Source organism: Nerophis ophidion, linkage group LG11, assembly GCF_033978795.1.
Source record: "Nerophis ophidion isolate RoL-2023_Sa linkage group LG11, RoL_Noph_v1.0, whole genome shotgun sequence".
NCBI classification, from domain to species: Eukaryota; Metazoa; Chordata; class Actinopteri; order Syngnathiformes; family Syngnathidae; genus Nerophis; species Nerophis ophidion.
Window position 1 is genome coordinate 10,992,786 of NC_084621.1, and position 22,516 is coordinate 11,015,301.

Genomic DNA, 22,516 nt, shown 5'->3' on the forward strand with positions numbered 1-22,516 from the left:
AAGCAGTCTGTTTTTTTTTTTCCCTAGGGGGCGGTAGCGCGCAATTTTCATTTTTGGTGTTTGGTTGCTTAATATGTTGGGAAGGTTTGCCATACCGATGTGTGTGTCAAATTTGGTGAGTTTTGAAGCATGTTAAGGGTGTCAAATTACAGCGCATAGGTGCGGAATAAAGAAAGAAAGAAAGAAAGAATAATAAAACGCACCAGATTCAATAGGGTCCTTGGCCCATTGCAAAAAGACTCCTGTGGAGTCCTTTTGCAATGGGCCTGCGGACCCTAAAAAAGATTTTAAGTGCACCTGATAATCCGAAAAATACGGTAAAATAAATGATAAATGGGTTGTACTTGTATAGCGCTTTTCTACCTTCAAGGTACTCAAAGCGCTTTGACACTACTTCCACATTTACCCATTCACACACACATTCACACACTGATGGAGGGAGCTGCCATGCAAGGCGCCCACCAGTACCCATCAGGAGCAAGGGTGAAGTGTCTTGCTCAGGACACAACGGACGTGACGAGGTTGGTTCTAGGTGGGATTTGAACCAGTGACCCTCGGGTTGCGCACGGCCACTCTCCCACTGCGCCACGCCGTCCCTTCTGAGTGGTCCCCAGACCCCTTTGTCAAGGAAGAGGTTAGGAACTTATGATATAAGACATTTGACATGAGCGCCGGCTACAAAAAGCAGGAAAATAACACCCCATGAATTTAAGGAATAGTCATTTTTGTAAAACATTTCCATGCAGAGCAAGATTAGACCTGATTCCTAAATTTAGCATCTCTTACACACACTGTGTTGGAGACAATATTGAGCCACCTTGCCTGCTACATGATAGCAGGCTACACACAGCAAACGGACACATGCGCACGCATTCCCTCAGGTTTCCATATACGCGAAGTCTTTCTAAGTCTATACCGAAAACACCCACACACGAGACGCCGGCTCAAAGAACATCAAAATATACGCACATGCACGTGGGCAAGCCCGCATCAGCCCACATAAAGGGACGCTATTCATTCATTCGGCGTCCTTTCAGACGTATAAAAGGGTCTCTGAGGCGGGAGCATATACACTCCAAATGACAGCAACGCCCCCCCCCTTCCTGTCCACTTCTCTGTCACACTTGCACAACGTCTGAACAGCGAGGCCAGAGGCAAGGAGGCCAAAAGGGCCCCGCTGAAGTGAATTATACAGGCCTATGCTATATGTGCGTGCACGAGGAGAGGATCCAACTCAGAAGGGCAGCAGATGGTGAATTCAGTGGGATTTTGTACGGAAAGTCATGCACTGTAAATAGTAGAAAACAAATGCCGTGCCACTATTAATCACAAGGTGCATCATCCACTTTAATAAACTCGAGACCTCACACTGATACCATGTCCACTCCTCATACAAAAAGTACTGTCACTATTTGACTTGTGATTGCAATGTCTTTAGTATTTACTAGGGATGCACCGATTAATCGGTAACCGAATATATTCGGCCGAATATGGCAAAAAAAGCCACATTCGGCCTTCGGTGGAATGAGTTAAGAACAAGGCCGGATAGTGGCGTGGGACGCAATTTTTTGACGCGGTGACGTTGGGATATGTTGTGTACCTGTATAAGTGTATGAGGTTACAAGCACACACTTACTGAGATTTAGTGGGGCCTCTGTTTACATTATTAGCCTGTTGTGTAGGCTACCTGTATAAGTGTATGAGGTTACAAGCACACACTTAATTGAGATTTACTTGAGCCTTCTGTTTACATTATTAGCATATGTACTGGGGCTAAGCAGACTTTTGCCAAAAGGACAATAATTAATTAGTTTTGGGTTTATCCACTTTAATGCACTTTATTTTTTTTTGGAATGTATGTTTTGTTTGAAGGCCTAATATAAATGAAAAACTTTGTGCTTTTTTTGAAAACCAAAGGCTACTGGAATATTAAAAAAATGTCAATATTCAATGAAAAAATACTTTATTTGAAAAACACGTCTAAATATTTATTCTAGGCTATTTATGCAATATTTAAAAAATTATGAAAAACTGCATTCATTATTCAGTATCGGTTGGGGACATCTCTACGCTGCTGATCCACCTCCGCTTGAGATGGTCTCCTGTGGACGGGACTCTCGCTGCTGTCTTGGATCCGCTTGAACTGAACTCTCGCGGCTGTGTTGGAGCCACTATGGATTGAACTTTCACAGTATCATGTTAGACCCGCTCGACATCCATTGCTTTCGGTCCCCTAGAGGGGGGGGGGGGTTGCCCACATCTGAGGTCCTCTCCAAGGTTTCTCATAGTCAGCATTGTCACTGGCGTCCCACTGGATGTGAATTCTCCCTGCCCACTGGGTGTGAGTTTTCCTTGCCCTTTTGTGGGTTCTTCCGAGGATGTTGTAGTCGTAATGATTTGTGCAGTCCTTTGAGACATTTGTGATTTGGGGCTATATAAATAAACATTGATTGATTGATTGATTATTCGGTATTCGGCCTTCGGCCAAGTGTTTAATTTTTATTCGGCTTCGGCTTCGGCCACAACTTTTCATTTCGGTGCATCCCTAGTATTTACCACAACAAACACCGTTTGCACAATGTGGTATTGGTCTAGTTCAGACTAAGGCCCGGGAGCCACATGCGGTCCGTTAACCTTTTCAATCTGGCCTTGGCATTGTTTTGCAGAAATAAGCAGGGGCGTCCATGATAACGTTGTTTGGATGACAACATATGTCGCTCCGAACCCTGTATGGACCATTCAGCATTAATGGTGCCTTCACAGATGTGTAAGTTACCCATGCCTTGGGCACTAATACACCCCCATACCATCACAGATGCTGGCTTTTGAACTTTGCGCCTATAACAATCCGGATGGTTATTTTCCTCTTTGTTCCGGAGGACACTACGTCCACAGTTTCCAAATATAATTTGAAATGTGGACTCGTCAGACCAAAGAACACTTTTCCACTTTGCATCAGTCCATCTTAGATGAGCTCGGGCCCAGCGATGCCGGCGGCGTTCCTAGGTGTTGTTGATAAATGGCTTTGCTTTGCATAGTAAAGTGAATTAGTGAATTATATTTATATAGCGTTTTTCTCTAGTGACTCAAAGCACTTTACATAGTGAAACCCAATATCTAAGTTACATTTTAAACCAGTGTAGGTGGCACTGGGAGCAGGTGGGTAAAGTGTCTTGCCCAAGGACACAACGGCAGTGACTAGGATAGCAGAAGCGGGAATCGAACCTGCAACCCTCAAGTTACTGGCACGGCCACTCTACCAACCGAGCTATGCCGGTAGAGTTTTAACTTAGCGACCAACTGTATTTACTGACAGCGGTTTTCTGAAGTGTTTCTGAGCCCATGTGGTGATATCCTTTACACACTGATGCCGGTTTTTGATGCAGTATCGCCTGAGGGATCAAAGGTCCGTAATATCATCACTTACGTGCAGTGATTTTTCCAGATTCTTTGAACCTTTTGATGATTTTACGAACCGTAGATGGTAAAATCCCTAAATTCCTTGCAATAGCTCGTTGAGAAATGTTGTTCTAAAACTGTTCGACAATTTGCTTACAACTTGGTGACTCCTCGCCCCATCCTTGTTTGTGAATTACTTAACATTTCATGGAAGCTGCTTTTATACACAATCATGGCACCCACCTGTTCCCAATTAGCCTGCACACCTGTGGGATGTTCCAAATAAGTGTTTGATGATCATTCCTCAACTTAATCAGTATTTATTGCCACCTTTCCCAACTTCTTTGTCACGTGTTGCTGGCATCAAATTCTAAAGTTAATGATTATTTGCCCAAAAAAAAGTGTTTATCAGTTTTAACATCAAATATTTTGTCTTTGTAGCATATTCAATTGAATATGGGTTGAAAAGGATTTGCAAATCATTGTATTCTGTTTATATTTACATCTAACACAATTTCCCAACTCATATGGAAACGGGATTTGTATTAGTGTTTCTAAAAATAGATACACTGGCCCCCAGACATATTTCTTTCTCTAAATGTGGCCCTCGAGTCAAAATAATTGCTGGTCTAGTTGAAGTTTAAAGAGAAAGTCTTAGAGCAGGGATGTCAAACATGCGGCCCGCGGTTCAATCTGGCCAGCGAGATGAGTTTGCTAAGTGTAGAATTGAGCTGCGTTTTTAAAATGAAAGAAACTGCTGTTCTAAAAGTGTCCACTGGATGTCACAATAGCAATTCTATTAGGCAAGCATATAGTTTATACTGGAGCAAGCAAGTATAACAAGCAAGAGGTACAAAGTAAAGCGGGGCTGCGACTCCTCCCCCTCGACCCAATGTAAAACAAACAGAAGTAAAATAAACGATTGGTAACTCACTTAAAATGCTGGATGAGACACTGCACGATTGATATACACTGTAGTTCTGTGAAAATAATTTTCTTCTGTGCAAATTTAAAGAAAGTCAACAATGGAAGTAACAAACGAGGTAGCAAAAACAAAGAAGCGTTTTTATTCATGCTTCATTTTGTTTTTGGTCAACCGTAGTTGGGTTGCGACTTAAAAGTTTAATTGGTTTGTAGAAACACTGAGATTAATTCTAATTTCATTGTGTTCTTAATTTTTTAAACTGCACCAATTTTTTACCTCATAATTTTTTACTAAATTGAGCTGCATTTTAAAATTAAAGAAACTGCTGTTCTAAAAGTGACCACTGGATGGCACAATGGCAATTCTGGTAGGCAAGCAAATAGTTCATACCGGGGCGAGCAAATTTAAAGAAAGTCAACAATGGCAATGACAAATGAGGTGTTTAAAACAAAGAGGCGTTTTTATTCATGCTTCATTTTGTTTTTTTTCAACCGTAGTTGGGCTGCGACTTTCTAATTGGTTTGTAGAAACACTGAGATTAATTCTAATTTCATTGTGTTCTTAATTTTTTAAACTGCACCAATTTTTTACCTCAGAATTTTTTACTAAATTGAGCAGCATTTTTAGATTAAATAGGCGCCAGCGTCCCCCGCAACCCAAAAAAAAGGGAATAAGCAGTGGGAAATGGATGGATGGATGGAAACTGCTGTTCTAAAATTGACCACTGGAGGGCACAATAGCAATTCTGTTAGGCAAGCAAATAGTTTATACCGGGGCGAGCAAATTTAAAGATTTATGTTCTAGTTCCTTCAAAATAGCCACCCTTTGATCTGATTAATTTTTTTGCACACTCTTGGCTCGATGAGCTTCTAGGGTAGTCACCTGAAATGGTTTTCACTTCACAGGTGTGCTTGAAGCTCATTGAGAGAATGCCAAGAGTGTGCAAAAAAAGTAATCTGAAGTGAATTATATTTATATAGCGCTTTTCTCGAGTGACTCAAAGCGCTTTTACATAGTGAAACCCAATATCTAAGTTATATTTAAACCAGTGTGGGTGGCACTGGGAGCAGGTGGGTAAAGTGTCTTGCCCAAGGACACAACAGCAGTGACTAGGATCGCGGACGTGGGAATCGAACCTGAAACCCTCAAGTTGCTGGCACGGCCACTCTACCAACCGAGCTATACCGCAAAGGGTGGCTATTTTGAAGAAACTAGAATTATAACATATGTTTTCAGTTATTTCACCTTTTTTTGTTGAGTACATAACTCCACGTGTGTTCATTCATAGTTTTGATGCCTTCAGTGACAACATACAATGTAAATAGTCATGAAAATAAAGAAAACACATTGAATGAGGAGGTGTGTCCAAACTTTTCCTCCGTCTTGAAAAGAATATGCACTGTACTTATTTAAAAAACACTTTAAGACCAATGTCTTGAAAAAATATATCACTCTTGAATTAACATTGTAGTTAATACTATGATTAATGTTAATTAAAAATTAAACATGAGATATAAATAATAATAGAAGTACAATTGTTTGTATATATTGTATATACAGAGGTGGGTAGTAACGCGCTACATTTACTCCGTTACATCTACTTAAGTAACTTTTGGGATAAATTGTACTTCTAAGAGTAGTTTTTATGCAACATACTTTTACTTTTACTTAAGTATATTTATAAAGAAGAAACGCTACTTTTACTCCGCTCCATTTATCTACAATCAGCTCGTTACTCGCTACTTTTTTTTTATCGATCTGTTAATGCACGTTTTGTTTGTTTTGATTTTGTCAGACACGCATTCAAAGTAGGAACTACGCATGCCTGCGTTTCACCAATCAAATGCAGTCACTGGTGACGTTGGACCAATCAAACAAAACCAGGCGGTCACGTGACCGTTACACGTCGAATCCGACCTAAAAAAGTTGAAAAACTTATTGGGGTGTTACCATTTAGTGGTCAATTGTGCAGAATATGTACTGTACTGTGCAATCTACTAATAAAAGTTTCAATCAATCGATAACAAGTGTAAAGGAAAAAAGACACTTTTTATTTCAACCGTACTTCCCGTCAAAAGCTTAAAGACTGATCGCACAGTTCCTGTCTTCACAATAAAAGCGCCGCTTCATCGCGCCTGCGCTAACAAAATAAGAGTCTCCGAAAGCCAGCGCAAACAAGCGAGCAAGCTACGGAGTTTGCCGCCAATGTATTTCTTGTAAAGTGTATAAAAACGAATATGGAAGCTGGACAAATAAGATGCCAAAAACCAACGACTTTCATGTGGTATTAGACAGAAAAGAGGAACTTTTTTTCTCCTCCATTTGAAAATGTGGACATTATCAGCACTATACTGTCTGATTCCAATCAATGCAAGTCATCAGAATCAGGTAATACACCAACTTATATTCTTGTCTTCATGAAAGATAGGAATCTATGTGTTAAACATGCATGTATATTCATTAAAACACCTTTAACATTTCAACAAAAACGGCAAAATAAAAAACTATAAATTATATACTATATATATATATATATATATATATATATATATATATATATGATATGTGTGTGTATGTATATATGAGGTAGATCACCTCGACTTGGTCATTTATTAAGTAATTGATTAACGTTGAAAAACTTATTGGGGTGTTACCATTTAGTGGTCAATCGTAGGGAATATGTACTGTACTGTGCAATCTACTAATAAAAGTTTCAATCAATCAATCATTCAATCAATAAATGCCTACTGAGCATATGGTGCTGTTAAGTTATTGTGGCTCAATTTGCCTTATTTCTTTTATTTTAATATATTATTATTTAATATATATATTATTGTTTTAGTTGCTTAAGAGATATTCCTGGCTCTGAATTTGCTCATTGCTATTTTTATGTTTTTGTGCATTATTTGTTGCCGTAATCAGGTTACTCATCAGTTACTCAGTACTTGAGTAGTTTTTTCACAACATACTTTTTACTTTTACTCAAGTAAATATTTGGATGACTACTCCTTACTTTTACTTGAGTAATAAATCTCTAACGTAACAGTACTCTTACTTGAGTACAATTTCTGGCTACTCTACCCACCTCTGTGTATATATAATTAGTGCAAAGGTCTATATGTACACAGGGATATTTCACATGCTTGTACTGTGTATAAAATTTAACTATATTCATGTTGTTTATAATGTGTATTTATAATAAGTTGTGCAAAGGACATTTTATAATTTTCGGAAGTTTATTTTGTACTTGAAATTGTTTATAGGGTTAGGCGCAATAAGTGTTTGACTTCAGCCTAAACCCTTTCGGTCTGTAACATTTTTTATTTTCAATCTATGAATGTACAACTGTTTGTTTGCTTTGTTGACCATTGACCGAAGAACAATAAACTTGAAACTAATTAAGTACAGTGCAATATGATATTTTGTAAAATGTGTTATTTGGAAGCAGACTTTATTTCCCATATATGAAAAATGGTTGTCTGTACCAACTTTTGTAACTTTGTTAACAGATTAGAGTGCACGGCAAATGGTTATTTGTTAAGAAGTATATTGTATGACACATCAGCAACAAAACCAACGTTGTAATTGCAATACAGAGCAAACTGCTCAGCCCACAGTAACACTGCTGCTAAGTTTATTGTAAAAAAACAACACACATAAGTTTCACAACCAACATACAAAATACATCACAGCCTCAGCTATTAATGACATTGTTTGATTTGGTGTTGCTTAAAGACCCCTCTGGTGGGTATTCGCTTCCGTACACCATCTACCAGCAGACTATAGGAGGCTGAATAAAGCAATAATTACTCTACAGAATTGGATATTATTTACCATCCATCCATCCATCCATCATCTTCCGCTTATCCGAGGTCGGGTCGCGGGGGCAACAGCCTAAGCAGGGAAACCCAGACTTCCCTCTCCCCAGCCACTTCGTCTAGCTCTTCCTGGGGGATCCCAAGGCGTTCCCAGGCCAGCCGGGATACATAGTCTTCCCAACGTGTCCTGGGTCTTCCCCGTGGGCTCCTACCAGTTGGACGTGCCCTAAACACCTCCCTAGGGAGGCGTTCGGGTGGCATCCTGACCAGATGACCGAACCACCTCATCTGGCTCCTCTCGATGTGAAGGAGCAGCGACTTTACTTTGAGTCCCTCCCGGATGGCAGAGCTTCTCACCCTATCTCTAAGGGAGAGCCCCGCCACACGGCGGAGGAAACTCATTTCGGCCGCTTGTACCCGTGATCTTATCCTTTCGGTCATGACCCAAAGCTCATGACCATAGGTGAGGATGGGAACGTAGATCGACCGGTAAATTGAGAGCGTTGCCTTCCGGCTCAGCTCCTTCTTCACCACAACGGATCGGTACAACGTCCGCATTACTGAAGATGCTGCACCGATCCGCCTGTCGATCTCACGATCCACTCTTCCCCCACTCGTGAACAAGACTCCTAGGTACTTGAACTCCTCCACTTGGGGCAGATGTCTCCTCCCCAACCCGGAGATGGCATTCCACCCTTTTCCGGGCGAGAACCATGGACTCGGACTTGGAGGTGCTGATTCTCATTCCGGTCGCTTCACACTCGGCTGCGAACCGATCCAGCGAGAGCTGAAGATCCCGTTCAGATGAAGCCATCAGGACCACATCATCTGCAAAAAGCAGAGACCTAATCCTGCGGTTACCAAACCGGAACCCCTCAACGCCTTGACTGCGCCTAGAAATTCTGTCCATAAAAGTTATGAACAGAATGGGTGACAAAGGACAGCCTTGGCGGAGTCCAACCCTCACTGGAAATGTGTTCGACTTACTGCTGGCAATGCGGACCAAGCTCTGGCACTGATCGTACAGGGAGCGGACCACCACAATAAGACAGTCCGATACCCCATACTCTCTGAGCACTCCCCACAGGACTTCCCGAGGGACACGGTCGAATGCCTTCTCCAAGTCCACAAAGCACATGTAGACTGGTTGGGCAAACTCCCATGCACCCTCAAGAACCCTGCCGAGAGTATAGAGCTGGTCCACAGTTCCACGACCAGGACGAAAACCACACTGTTCCTCCTGAATCCGATGTTCGACTATCCGACGTAGCCTCCTCTCCAGTACACCTGAATAAACCTTATATTATTATTTACCATTAAGATAAAAATAGAATCTATGCACATAGGGAATTTACCCAGATAAATACCTTGCTCAAACACTAGCCTAGTACTCGGGTTGTTGAGTAAACAAAACCTCTGGACCACTACAAGTGGATGAGTGCTTGGAAATAATCGAAAAATACAGCTGATTTAGTGCATCACGTCTGCCATGTTTGTGGAGTGTGATGCAGAAGGCAACAACATTTTTTCGGGAGTGATTCACAGCAAAAGCATGCAGGGTTATTTTTTACTGGTGATTTCCAACTAAAACGCTGATGAGATCACATTTCACACAAGAACTGGGAAAACAACACACGCAACTTCTTATACAATAGCCTGACCTCGTATCCTGTTATCCTACTCACACACGCAAAAAACGTAAACACACACACATTTCACGTCGAGCCCACACATTGTTCCACTATATCTTTCCATGAGTAACAGGACAAAACAAAAAGGAGCAGTGGGAGATGTCGGCAGAAGCACACGCACTAAATACACTTCTTGGTAAGGTTGAGGGACAAAATATTGACACACCGTCGTCTTTTTTGTTTGTTCTTGTGTGCCACCATCACTCTCTCACTCTGAGACTAATCTAAACTCCATTTTGTCTCTCTTCAGCCGCACAACCAAAAACAGGCTGCTTCGTAAGTGGCCTGCGTACACAGTAAAGTACCTTTTGTGCAGACTTCTGCTATTGTCATGAAATGTTCATCGCCAGTCAAGCACTGCTTTTGTTTCCCGTTCCTAGCGTTCGAATGTACCACAAATGGCACTGATTATTCAGTTTTTATCTGTTTGAATTCACCTGTTTCTTTATGATCTACATCAGTGCTTCTCAACCTTTTTTCAGTGATGTACCCCCTGTGAAAATGTATTTTAATTCAAGTACCCCCTAGTCCAGGGGTCGGGGACCTTTTTGGCTGAGAGAGGCATGAAGGCCAAATATTTTAAAAACGTATTTCCGTGAAAGCCATATTATATTTAGGTAATATTTTGATATGGGGAACATATTCACCATTAATTATTTGCTTATTAACATGCAAATTCTTAACATATTGGCTCTTAATTAGTCATTTTTAAGTACTCATTAATGCCTTTTTCTGCATGGCCTTATTTTACAAGCAGTAAGCCATTAACTAAGAGTCTTCCCTTATAACCTCAGAATTATTGCTTATTAGTAGCCCTAACCCTTATATGGTCCCCTAGTGTCCAAATAACTCTTAATTAAGTCTTTGTTACTTAGAATATGTTCCCCATACTAAAGTGTTATCAATATTTTTTAACACTGAATACAACTAAATGTGCGCATTTTTAAGTTAGACTAACATTTTTAGAGTATAATAAGTCTCTTATTCTTTTTAATAACATTGTTATTCTGAAGCTAACAAATAATAAATGAAATACTTCTTACCATTAATGCGACTTCTTGGATTGATGGAATAAAATGCATGAGAATGTTTTTAATTTTGAACGTTATTTTTAACCCTGTGATTACCAGCGGAATCATTCATTACTTATCGTGTTAAGCAATGTCAGCTAAGATTTATCTGAGAGCCAGATGCAGTCATCAAAAGAGCCGCATCTGGCTCTAGAACCGCAGGTTCCCTACCCCTGCCCTAGTCAGAGCAAAGCATTATTGGTTGAAAAAAATGGATAAAAAAGTAAAATACAGCACTATGTCATCAGTTTCTGATGTATCAAATTGTATAACAGTGCAAAATATTGCTCATTTGTCGTGGTCTTTCTTGAACTATTTGGAAAAAAGATATAAAAATAACTAAAAACTTGTTGAAAAATAAACAAGTGATTCAATTATAAATAAAGACTTAAAGTGCCCACTTTGGGGATTGTAATAGAGATCCATCTGGATTCGTGAACTTCATTCTGAACATTTCTTCACCAAAAAATAAATCCATCCATCCATCCATCCATCCATCCATCCATCATCTTCCGCTTATCTGAGGTCGGGTCGCGGGGGCAGCAGCCTAAGCAGGGAAGCCCAGACTTCCCTCTCCCCAGCCACTTCGTCTAGCTCTTCCCGGGGGATCCCGAGGCGTTCCCAGGCCAGCCGGGAGACATAGTCTTCCCAACGTGTCCTGGGTCTTCCCCGTGGCCTCCTACCAGCTGGACGTGCCCTAAACACCTCCCTAAGGAGGCGTTCGGGTGGCATCCTGACCAGATGCCCGAACCACCTCATCTGGCTCCTCTCCATGTGGAGGAGCAGCGGCTTTATGTTGAGCTCCTCCCGGATGGCAGAGCTTCTCACGCTATCTCTAAGGGAGAGCCCCGCCACACGGCGGAGGAAACTAATTTCGGCCGTTTGTACCCGTGATCTTGTCCTTTCAGTCATGACCCAAAGCTCATGACCATAGGTGAGGATGGGAACGCAGATCGACCGGTAAATTGAGAGCTTTGCCTTCCGGCTCAGCTCCTTCTTCACCACAACGGATCGGTACAACGTCCGCATTACTGAAGACGCCGCACCGATCCGCCTGTCGATCTCACGATCCACTCTTACCTCACTCGTGAACAAGACTCCTAGGTACTTGAACTCCTCCACTTGGGGCAGGGTCTCCTCACCAACCCAGAGATGGCATTCCACCCTTTTCCGGTCGAGACCCATGGACTCGGACTTGGATGTGCTGATTCTCATTCCGGTCGCTTCACACTCGGCTGTGAACCGATCCAGTGAGAACTGAAGATCCCGGCCAGATGAAGCCATCAGGACTACATCATCTGCAAAAAGCAGAGACCTAATCCCGTGGCCTCCAAACCGGATCCCCTCAACACCTTGACTGCGCCTAGAAATTCTGTCCATAAAAGTTATGAACGGAATCGGTGACAAAGGACAGCCTTGGCGGAGTCCAACCCTCACTGGAAACGTGTCCGACTTACTGCCAGCAATGCGGACCAAGCTCTGACACTGATCATACAGGGAGCGGACCGCCACAATAAGACAGTCCGGTACCCCATACTCTCTGAGCACTCGCCACAGGATTTATGGAACATGTCCACAAAAAAATCTATCTGTCAACACTGAATATTGCATTGTTGCATTTCTTTTCAGTTTATGAACTTACATTCATATTTTGTTTAAGTATTATTCAATAAATATATTTGTAAATGATTTTTGAATTGTTGGTATTTTAAGAATTTTTTTTTTTTTAAATCTCACGTACACCTTGGCATACCTTCAAGTACCCCCAGGGGTACGCGTACCCCCATTTGAGAACCACTGATCTACATCACTGGAAATATGATTAGCTCAACCGTCTATAATGGCTTCAATTACTTCAGTTTTGTCAAATAATGCACCCTTTCTCTCCCTTTTACGTAAATTAGGCAAACAAGCAATTTAATCATTATTGCGGTCATTTTTGATGCTATTAAAAAACAACAACAAATGAGCTCCCACATTTTTTAGAGCCATGCCAATACAATATCATGAGAGGAGTGTGTTGGATCCCTTTTTTTTTGGTCTTCAGTTGTGCGATATGAATCACAGGTGCTTACATGTAACATGTTGCAGCGTGACCGAGCAGAGACGAGAGGATTGCTGACACACAAGAAGGGACGCCATATGGGACGCCAGCATGTTGGCTGACGGGAGATTCTTTCGCTGGGCACTGCTGTTGTGCCACCTTCATGCTTCTTATATTGTGATCTCATGTGGGATGTGTTACTAAATATGCGGTTGAGCATGATCATCGCTTACCATTGTCATCGGTATTTTAGGATTAAAGATGGAGATAAGGACAAACATTTGATGCTTTTCTTGTTATTGCATGATGTTGTTGTACTAGCTGCATACTTCTAAGTCAGTGGTTCTCAAATGGGGGTACTTGAAGGTATGCCAAGGGGTACGTGAGATTTTTCAAAAATATTCTAAAAATAGCAACAATTCAAAAATCCTTTATAAATATATTCCGGAATAATACTTCAACAAAATATGAATGTAAGTTCATAAACTGTGAAAAAAAAATACAATGCAATATTCAGTTTTGACAGCTAGATTTTTTTGTGGACATGTTCCATAAATATTGATGTTAAAGATTTCTTTTTTTGTGAAGAAATGTTTAGAATCAAGTTCATGAATCCAGATGGATCTCGATTACAATCAATCAATCAATCAATCAATGTTTACTTATATAGCCCTAAATCACTAGGGCTGCACAAACCACCACGACATCCTCGGTAGGCCCACATAAGGGCAAGGAAAACTCACACCCAGTGGGACATCGGTGACAATGATGACTATGAGAACCTTAGAGAGGAGGAAAGCAACACTTTAAGTTGATGATTACTTCTATGTGTAGAAATATTTATTTATAAATGAATCACTTGTTTATTTTTCAACAAGTTTTTAGTTATTTTTATATCTTTTTTCCAAATGAGTTTCCTCCGCCGTGTGGCGGGTCTCTCCCTTAGAGATATGGTGAGAAGCTCTGTCATTCGGGAGGAACACAACGTAAAGCCGCTGCTCCTCCACATGGAGAGGAGCCAGATGAGGTGGTTCGGGCATCTGGTCAGGATGCCACCCGAACGCCTCCCTAGGGAGGTGTTTAGGGCACGTCCAACCGGTAGGAGGCCACGGGGAAGACCCAGGACACGTTGGGAAGACTATGTCTCCCGGCTGGCCTTGGAACGCCTCGGGATTCCCCGGGAAGAGCTAGACGAAGTGGCTGGGGAGAGGGAAGTCTGGGCTTCCCTGCTTAGGCTGCTGCCCCCTCGACCCGACCTCGGATAAGCGGAAGATGATGGATGGATGGATGGATGGATTTATTTTTTTGTGAAGAAATGTTCAGAATGAAGTTGATGAATCCAGATGGATCTCTATTACAATCCCCAAAGAGGGCACTTTAAGTTGATGATTACTTCTATGTGTAGAAATATTTATTTATAATTGAATCCCTTGTTTATTTTTCAACAAGTTTTTAGTTATTTTTATATCTTTTTTTCCAAATAGCTCAAGAAAGACCACTACAAATGAGCAATATTTTGCACTGTCATACAATTTAATAAATCAGAAACTGATGACATAGTGCTGTATTTTACTTCTTTATCTCTTTTTTTTCAATCATAAAATGCTTTGCTTTGATTAGGGGGTACTTGAATTAAAAAAATGTTGACAGGGGGTACATCACTGAAAAAAGGTTGAGAATCACTGCTCTAAGTCATAGCTAAGTTTTACTCAGTGGCAGAATTAAACAGATCGAGCGGGTACATTTTACTGTTTTTTTCTTCTTACTTTCCCCATTACACCTAAAATTGTGAGGAAAAAAGGTTTGACGCTACAAGAATATGGTTGCAATGTTACACAAATAATCTTAAATAAGTCAAATTATTCTTTTTTAAATAATATCATTTACACTTTTAAATGTGGATTAATCACTAATTATAACTTGCTTGCTTAAATCAAATTAACCTAAAAAAAGAGGCCAATATTGGCAGACAAATGTAATTGTATTGTCAGCATGGGACATTTAAAAAAAATAAAATGTTTGATTTGCTCAAAACTTGGTAGCAGTTTTATCTAAAATACCGTTCCTTTTAAAGTGAAATTGAGCACCCCAGTCAGTTTCCTCAAACAGATTTTAGCACTGGCGTATGTGTTGACCTGCTCACACCTGCACTGCCTCAACAATCCATGGTTGACTATTATTATACATGATTAAAGCGTTATTTTTTGTGATTAAACATATGAGTTTAATTGTTATTTTTGACAGCCCTTATGTATAAATAATATGAAAATACCAACTGAAAGAAGTCCTTATTTGCTAGATTACAACAAATTACTATTATTATATTAAGCAAGTCAAGGTCAAAATTCCACCAGAAACCTTAATGCAAGACAGTCAAATTAATACACTTTGTTTAAATAAAAGTTCAACTTCTTCCTCATAATATTTCAACTTAAGTTTAAATGTATTCGTGGTATCGTTATATTTTCTCACACTAGCCTTTCCCTACTACTTTGCAAAAAATGTTGTTTGACCACTTTTGTTTTGGTTCGCATGTTATTCAAAATATGTTCTCTGTTGCTTTAATGCCGCTAACGAATCATAAAGAGAAAAGTATTTATTCTGATTAATAAGGTTTTTTTTTTGCAAACTGGAGCTTTGACACAAGAAAAACAAAACACTCCTAAATAGAGGATTATTTTTCCATTGTATGAATGCCTGCGTCTGTCTTGTGCATGAAGACAGACAATTTCTGATCATCTTGTATAACAATTGTAGTAAATGAGAGCACTACTGTAAATTTGAAATCTTTTTAAATGACGATATTTCAGCTACAGTTCATATTGCAAATTATCTGCTTTACTTTTTTACACATTCACTCCTGAAGGTTGTGCATGATCTGCATGCTTTCAAATATTCCTGGCCTGTGTGCAAGAGTTCTCACCTGTTCCGGGACGTCCCATGATGATGTCCTTCCGCGGTGCAGGGTGAAGACTCTCCACAGGCAGGATCAGGGGCAGCAGCGCGGTGGGCGAAGGGTGGCAGGGGACTGGCTGCTGCACCGCTCCCTCGAAGCATCTGGTCTCCACTTGTTCTCGAGAACTCTCTACACCGCATTGAGTGGTTGCGGCCAGCGTTGTGCCCACGGTGACCGAGAGGGCCTGCAGGGGTGCGGCGGGGGTGTCCGAAGAGGGTAAAGAGGACGGCGTAGGGGACACCAGTAGCAAAGTTTGGGCCGGACTGCGCAAAAGGATGGTGCCATTAGGGACTGAGGCAGCTGCATTGATAGGTACGGGGACCTGGAGGCCGGGAATTGGCTGCGGGCTGAATGTAGTGATGCCGTTGTCTTTAGATGAAGGGGTTTCAACTCCTGCCTCTTTTTCGCAGCCTTTTCCCGAGGGACACTCTATGAATTTTGCAAGTGGAACCTCAGGATTCCTCACAATGACAGGGGAGTCTCGCAAAGCATGCTGGGACACAGGGACCACACGACGGGGCCCTCCGTCGGGAGTGAGAGGGGAAGGAGGTGTCGGCGACACGAGCAGAGGAGGAGGTGAGGCGGCGGTGGAGGACGGGGGCCTGCTGGAGGAGGGGGTGGTCGCCCCTCTCGGCCGCGAGAAAGTGGGTGTGTGGGAATGTGATGCCGGTGTCTGCGGGGAAAGCACCCTGAAAGAGTTGTTGAGGTTGCCCTGCTCCAGCTCTGTCTTGGGCGTGTAATTGTGGTGGTGCATGGGGAGGGGAAGTTGAGGGTGTGTGTCCGGCTTTCGTTTACTGGGGCTCATTGGGACTGTAAATGTCAAGTTGTTGTGGTACGAGGGCTGAATGCCCGAAGTGTGTCTCTCCCGTTCGCCCCCTCCAGCTGGGGTCGGTGCCCTGCTGCCCCCTCCCGCACCTCCTCCCGTACCGCTGGGCTGTCGGTGCCTGCGGTGCTGAAGAACCGGGGAGGCGGTAATCGGGGAAAAGTTTGCCGGCCGGAAGCCAAACAGTGGGGAGGGCGAGGGAGAGGGGGCGGGGGAGAAGGGAGACAAGTTTGAGATGGGGGAAAACGACGGGGTCCCGGAGCGGGAGCTACCTAGTGACACAAGCATAGTGGCTGCCTCGCACTCGTCAAAGTCGAAGCGTGCGGACAGATCGTGGGGGAGGACGGAGGGGAGGAGCAAGCGGGGTCTGGAGTCTCCCCTGCTACTCGTTTCGCTGCTCTCCCTTGACGTGTCGTCCCATTCAAACTCACTGCTCGCTCGGCCCCGCAGGTCAGAGGGGGTCACCGTTCCTGAGCTGCTGCCGCCTCCTCCACCTCCCCTCTCCCCCCCTCCAGCGGCCTCCATCTCCTTGGTCCTCATGGACAGGTGTCTGGAGCAGTAACCACGCCTCTGAGACTCCTTCATGCAGCCATCCCTGGAGCACAGCCTCCTCCACTGTTTGCCATTGAACTTTTTACGGATGCCGTTCTGTGTGCACACGACATCACCCTTTTTGTATTTCTGCTGAGCCAACGAGAGGGGCGTCCTGGAGCGAGAAGAGGTAGAGGAAGCCCCCCCTACAGATAAGGGCGTCGGGGTCTGAGTGGGAGTGATCTTGATTGGAGGTAGATTTGGAGGAGTATTGTTCATGTCGGAACCTAGTAAGGCAGGTAAAGGGGGAGGCTGGGGGGGTGAGAGGGTGGGGAAATGAGGGGGACCCAAACCCCTCACTACAGAGAAGTGGGGGGAGGGTGAATGGTAGCTACTGGACGTGGAGATTATGTTTCTGTGTGGCGGGGGGACAGAATTCAACTTCGGTGTTGTGGACATTGCTATGTTAAACCGAGATACCTCAACATCTTCCTCTGGGATGCTGACTTGTTTCTGCCTCTCCCTATCTGAGAAGTTCTCTCTGCACCCGGGGACTGTTGTGACCCCCCCACTAGCAGCAACGGTGGCGGGATGTGGAGGCGGGTGACCGTTTCCATAGGAATGCCCTCCAGCAACCCCTGGATGAGACAAACCATGGCTCAACCTTGTTCCCCCTCCCAGTACACCCATTCCACTGCTCAACTGGCAAACCTCTCTCTCCACCTCCATCTCCTCTCTCCACTCTCTTTCTTCCCTCTCCCTTTCCCGCTCTCTCTCCCGTGCCCCTCCACCGTCCAAGTGCGGGACATCCCAGGGTGGGGTAAGCAGTCTCAGGCTTTGTCGGGAAACCCACACGGTCTGAGCTTTACTTTTGTCTCCCCCCTGGCGGGACGCATCGCCACTCAGAGGCTCTGTGTCTTCACTCAGGTCCACCTGGTAAGGAAATGAGACACCGGGATGGGGGTCCACCTGAGAGATAACTCCCTCTCTGTATAGTAAAGGACCATCCTCCTCCCCACCAAACGGCACACAAACTTTGGTACAGACAGCAACCGGCGACATGCCGGGTGGAGGGGCATCCAGAACTAACTCTACAACAGCCCCCGGTGTCATTACGGTTCCACTATCAAAAGGATATTTAACAACAGTCCCCTTTCCCTGAAGCTGTACTTCGACAGTATCCCCACTTACCCCTCTTACCACTCCAGGTCTAAACACTGGGGACGGGAGGCACGAGTTTCTTTCCTCGATCCCCGTTTCCCCTGTAGCCAAGACAGTGATCTCCTTTGAGCTGCTTATCTGGCGAGCCAAGACCCTCTGGTTTTTCAAACCTTTAGCAAGGGCTTCTGCGAGCCCCCGTGCACAGCTGACCCCTTTGGGCGGTGAGTTAAGAAGGGGAGTTGGGGCACAGGGGCTCTTAAGATTGCCTGGTCCGCTTCCCTCTACCACATCCAGATCAGCTGAGTGCTCACTGGCTGTGTCGGTGGAGGACGAGCGGACCGAGTTGGGGGCCCCCTCGGGTTCATTCTCACCTACTTGGGACTCTTTTTCTAGGGGTGTTGCTGTCCTGAGAGCCCCTTCATCTGTGGAGACTTGGTTTTCCTCTGTGGCTTTACTGTTCTCGTGTGGAACTGATGGCTGATTACCTGAGCAAGCATTACTTCTACTAGTGTTAATACTGCTGTTCATGCAAGCATCAACGGTTTTGTTAATGAAATAACTGATATTGTTGCAGTTCTTGACATTATTTATAGTCATAGTTACACTGTTACCGATTTTGCTGTCGCTATTGCAGGAATTGTTGCCTGTGGTTGCAGGGCTGGAGGTAGGACGGGCGGCGGGAGGAGTGGCATTGCTAGCAAAGTGCTCGTATGTGTACTTCTTCTTGGGAACCCGAGCCTTAAACGTGGCCGTCTTCCTGCTGGAGACTGAGGCAGGGCCAGGGTTTTGGTTGGCGGTCGCGGGCGGCGTGGTGGGCGAGGTAGGAGATGCTACGGAGTCGACGGACGCACCTCGGCATGCCGTAGCTTCTTTAGCCAAATTGGTCACATCCTTCTCAACTGACTCAGTGAGTTTCTTCAGCCCGGTGGACTCTCCCCTCCTGGGGGCGTCGCTGTCTGCAGCGGGCTCCTCGTTACGGCTGGATGCTGCAGGTGGGCACTGCTTGGACAAAGTGGTGGGTGTGCTCTGTGTTTTTTTTTCAGGCGACTCCTTCTTGATTCTTTTGGCGTCTTTCTCTTGGGAAGGCTGGGCGGCCGTCTTCCTCCGGCCGCCTCGGCCTCTGGACGACGAAGGGGATCGTCCCCGTTGTTTCTTTAGCGGCCTCATTTCTTCTGTCCTGCAGATTACGTGTCGCTCGTCGTCTTTCTTTCCTTTAAGGCACTTTTGTCTTTGCGTTTTCTCTCAGTGCAGAGCTACAAGGAAAGAGAGAGAGAGAGATTTTTGTTTAAATTCTTTCGTCAAAAACAGGATCATAACTGTCATGGTTGAACATTGACATTTGCTCCAAAGCATCCCCTGTAATTTCAGCCTATGGTGAAGCTTTCTTTCACCATATGTTTACAGGTTTTTTCTTTTATTTTAAGAAAAGACATCTGATGTTTGAGTTTGAGTTTATTTCGAACATGCAAGCATACATGATACATCACAATTTCCAGTTTCTCTTTTCAACATGTTGATACGCCTCTTTATTTAAGTATCCCAATCTCTACTTTTAGCTTCCAAAAATCACTCTATATTCTCTACTGCTCGCTAGTGTTACCATATCGGAGTTATTGTGTAGAAATCTGGGGAATCAACAGTAAAAGTACACTTCATTCATTAACGGTGTTACAAAAAAGATCAGTTAGAATAATACATAATGTTGGATGTAGAGAACATACAAACCCTTTATTTATTGAATCAAAACTACTGAAATTCCACGACATAGTGAATTTGCAAACAGCTAAAATTATACACAAAGCAAACTATAATTTTTCACCCAAGAATATACAACAATTATTCTCAATAAAAGAGGATAAATATAATCTTTGAGAAAAATGTCATTTAAAACATTTGTTCGCACGTACAACACTTAAGACCTCCAGTACATCAGTAAGTGGAATTCAATTATGGAATGGATTCAGCAAATAAATCAAACAATGTACTGATATGATCTACTTCATCAAACTCTTCAAACTTAAAGTGTTTACAAAGTACAAAGAAGAAGAGCGGTGATAAACATTCTGAATTGCCAACTTGACGGCGTGGCGCAGTGGAAGAGTGGCCGTGCGCAACCCGAAGGTCCCTGGTTCAATCCCCACCTAGTACCAACCTCGTCACGTCCGTTGTGTCCTGAGCAAGACACTTCACCCTTGCTCCTGATGGGTGCTGGTTAGCGCCTTGCATGGCAGCTCCCTCCATCAGTGTGTGAATGTGTGTGTGAATGGGTAAATGTGGAAGTAGTGTCAAAGCGCTTTGAGTACCTTGAAGGTAGAAAAGCGCTATACAAGTACAACCCATTTATCATGGATAAAAAACTGGGTTCAAAAGACTCCGGCTTATTAGTGATTCCTAGAGCCCAAAAAAAGTCTGCGGGCTATAGAGCGTTTTCCGTTCGGGCTCCAGTACTCTGGAATGCCCTCCCGGTAACAGTTCGAGATGCTACCTCAGTAGAAGCATTTAAGTCTCACCTTAAAACTCATCTGTATACTCTAGCCTTTAAATAGACCTCCTTTTTAGACCAGTTGATCTGCCGTTTCTTTTCTTTATCTCCTATGTCCCCCCCTCCCTTGTGGAGGGGGTCCGGTCCGATGACCATGGATGAAGTACCGGCTGTCCATAGTCGAGGCCCCGGATGGACCGCTCGCCTGTGTATCGGTTTGGGACATCAATCAATCAATCAATCAATGTTTACTTATATAGCCCTAAATCACTAGTGTCTCAAAGGGCTGCACAAACCACCACGACATCCTCGGTAGGCCCACATAAGGGCAAGGAAAACTCACACCCAGTGGGACATCGGTGACAATAATGACCCAGTGGGACGTCGGTGACAATAATGACTATGAGAACCTTGGAGAGGAGGAAAGCAATGGATGTCGAGCGGGTCTAACATGATACTGTGAAAGTTCAATCCACAATGGATCCAACACAGTCGCGAGAGTCCAGTCCAAAGCGGATCCAACACAGCAGCGAGAGTCCCGTTCACAGCGGAGCCAGCAGGAAACCATCCTAAGCGGAGGCGGATCAGCAGCGCAGAGATGTCCCCAGCCGATACACAGGCAAGCAGTACATGGCCACCGGATTGGACCGGACCCCCTCCATAAGGGAGAGTGGGACATAGAAGAAAAAGAAAAGAAACGGCAGATCAACTGGTCTAAAAAGGGAGTCTATTTAAAGGCTAGAGTATACAAATGAGTTTTAAGGTGAGACTTAAATGCTTCTACTGAGGTGGCATCTCGAACTGTGTTACCGGGAGGGCATTCCAGAGTACTGGAGCCCGAACGGAAAACGCTCTATAGCCTGCAGACTTTTTTTGGGCTTTGGGAATCACTAACAAGCCGTAGTCCTTTGAACGCAGATTTCTTGCCGGGACATACGGTACAATACAATCGGCAAGATAGGATGGAGCTAGACCGTGTAGTATTTTATACGTAAGTAGTAAAACCTTAAAGTCACATCTTAAGTGCACAGGAAGCCAGTGTAGGTGAGCCAGTATAGATATATATGTATGTATATATGTATATAAAGGTATATACAGTATAGATATATATGTAGGTATATATGTATATAAAGGTATATACAGTATAGATATATATGTAGGTATATATGTATATAAAGGTATATACAGTACAGGCGTAATGTGATCAAACTTTCTTGTTCTTGTCAAAAGTCTAGCAGCCGCATTTTGTACCAACTGTAATCTTTTAATGCTAGACATGGGGAGACCCGAAAATAATACGTTACAGTAGTCGAGGCGAGACGTAACAAACGCATGGATAATGATCTCAGCGTCTTTAGTGGACAGAATGGAGCGAATTTTAGCGATATTACGGAGATGAAAGAATGCCGTTTTAGTAACGCTTTTAATGTGTGCCTCAAAGGAGAGAGTTGGGTCGAAGATAATACCCAGATTCTTTACCGTGTCGCCTCTACGTGACATCTCTACGCTGCTGATCCGCCTCCGCTTGGGATGGTTTCCTGTGGACGGGACTCTTGCTGCTGTGTTGGATCCGCTTTGGACTGGACTCTCGCGGCTGTGTTGGAGCCACTATGGAT

At 43.6% G+C, this 22,516-nt stretch overlaps 1 protein-coding gene across 3 annotated transcripts in view; it reads right to left on the reverse strand.

Annotated features, from left to right (window-relative positions):
- The window catches only part of cicb (capicua transcriptional repressor b), a 120,470-nt gene that overhangs the window by 71,641 nt on the left and 26,313 nt on the right, over positions 1–22,516 (reverse strand). For all 3 annotated transcript variants that reach the window (XM_061915093.1, XM_061915092.1, XM_061915094.1), the window contains exon 2: positions 15,871–19,671. In XM_061915093.1, coding sequence (XP_061771077.1) covers positions 15,871–19,585 — 3,715 coding nt within the window. In that variant the 5' untranslated portion in view covers positions 19,586–19,671. The remainder of the gene's footprint in view (positions 1–15,870; positions 19,672–22,516) is intronic.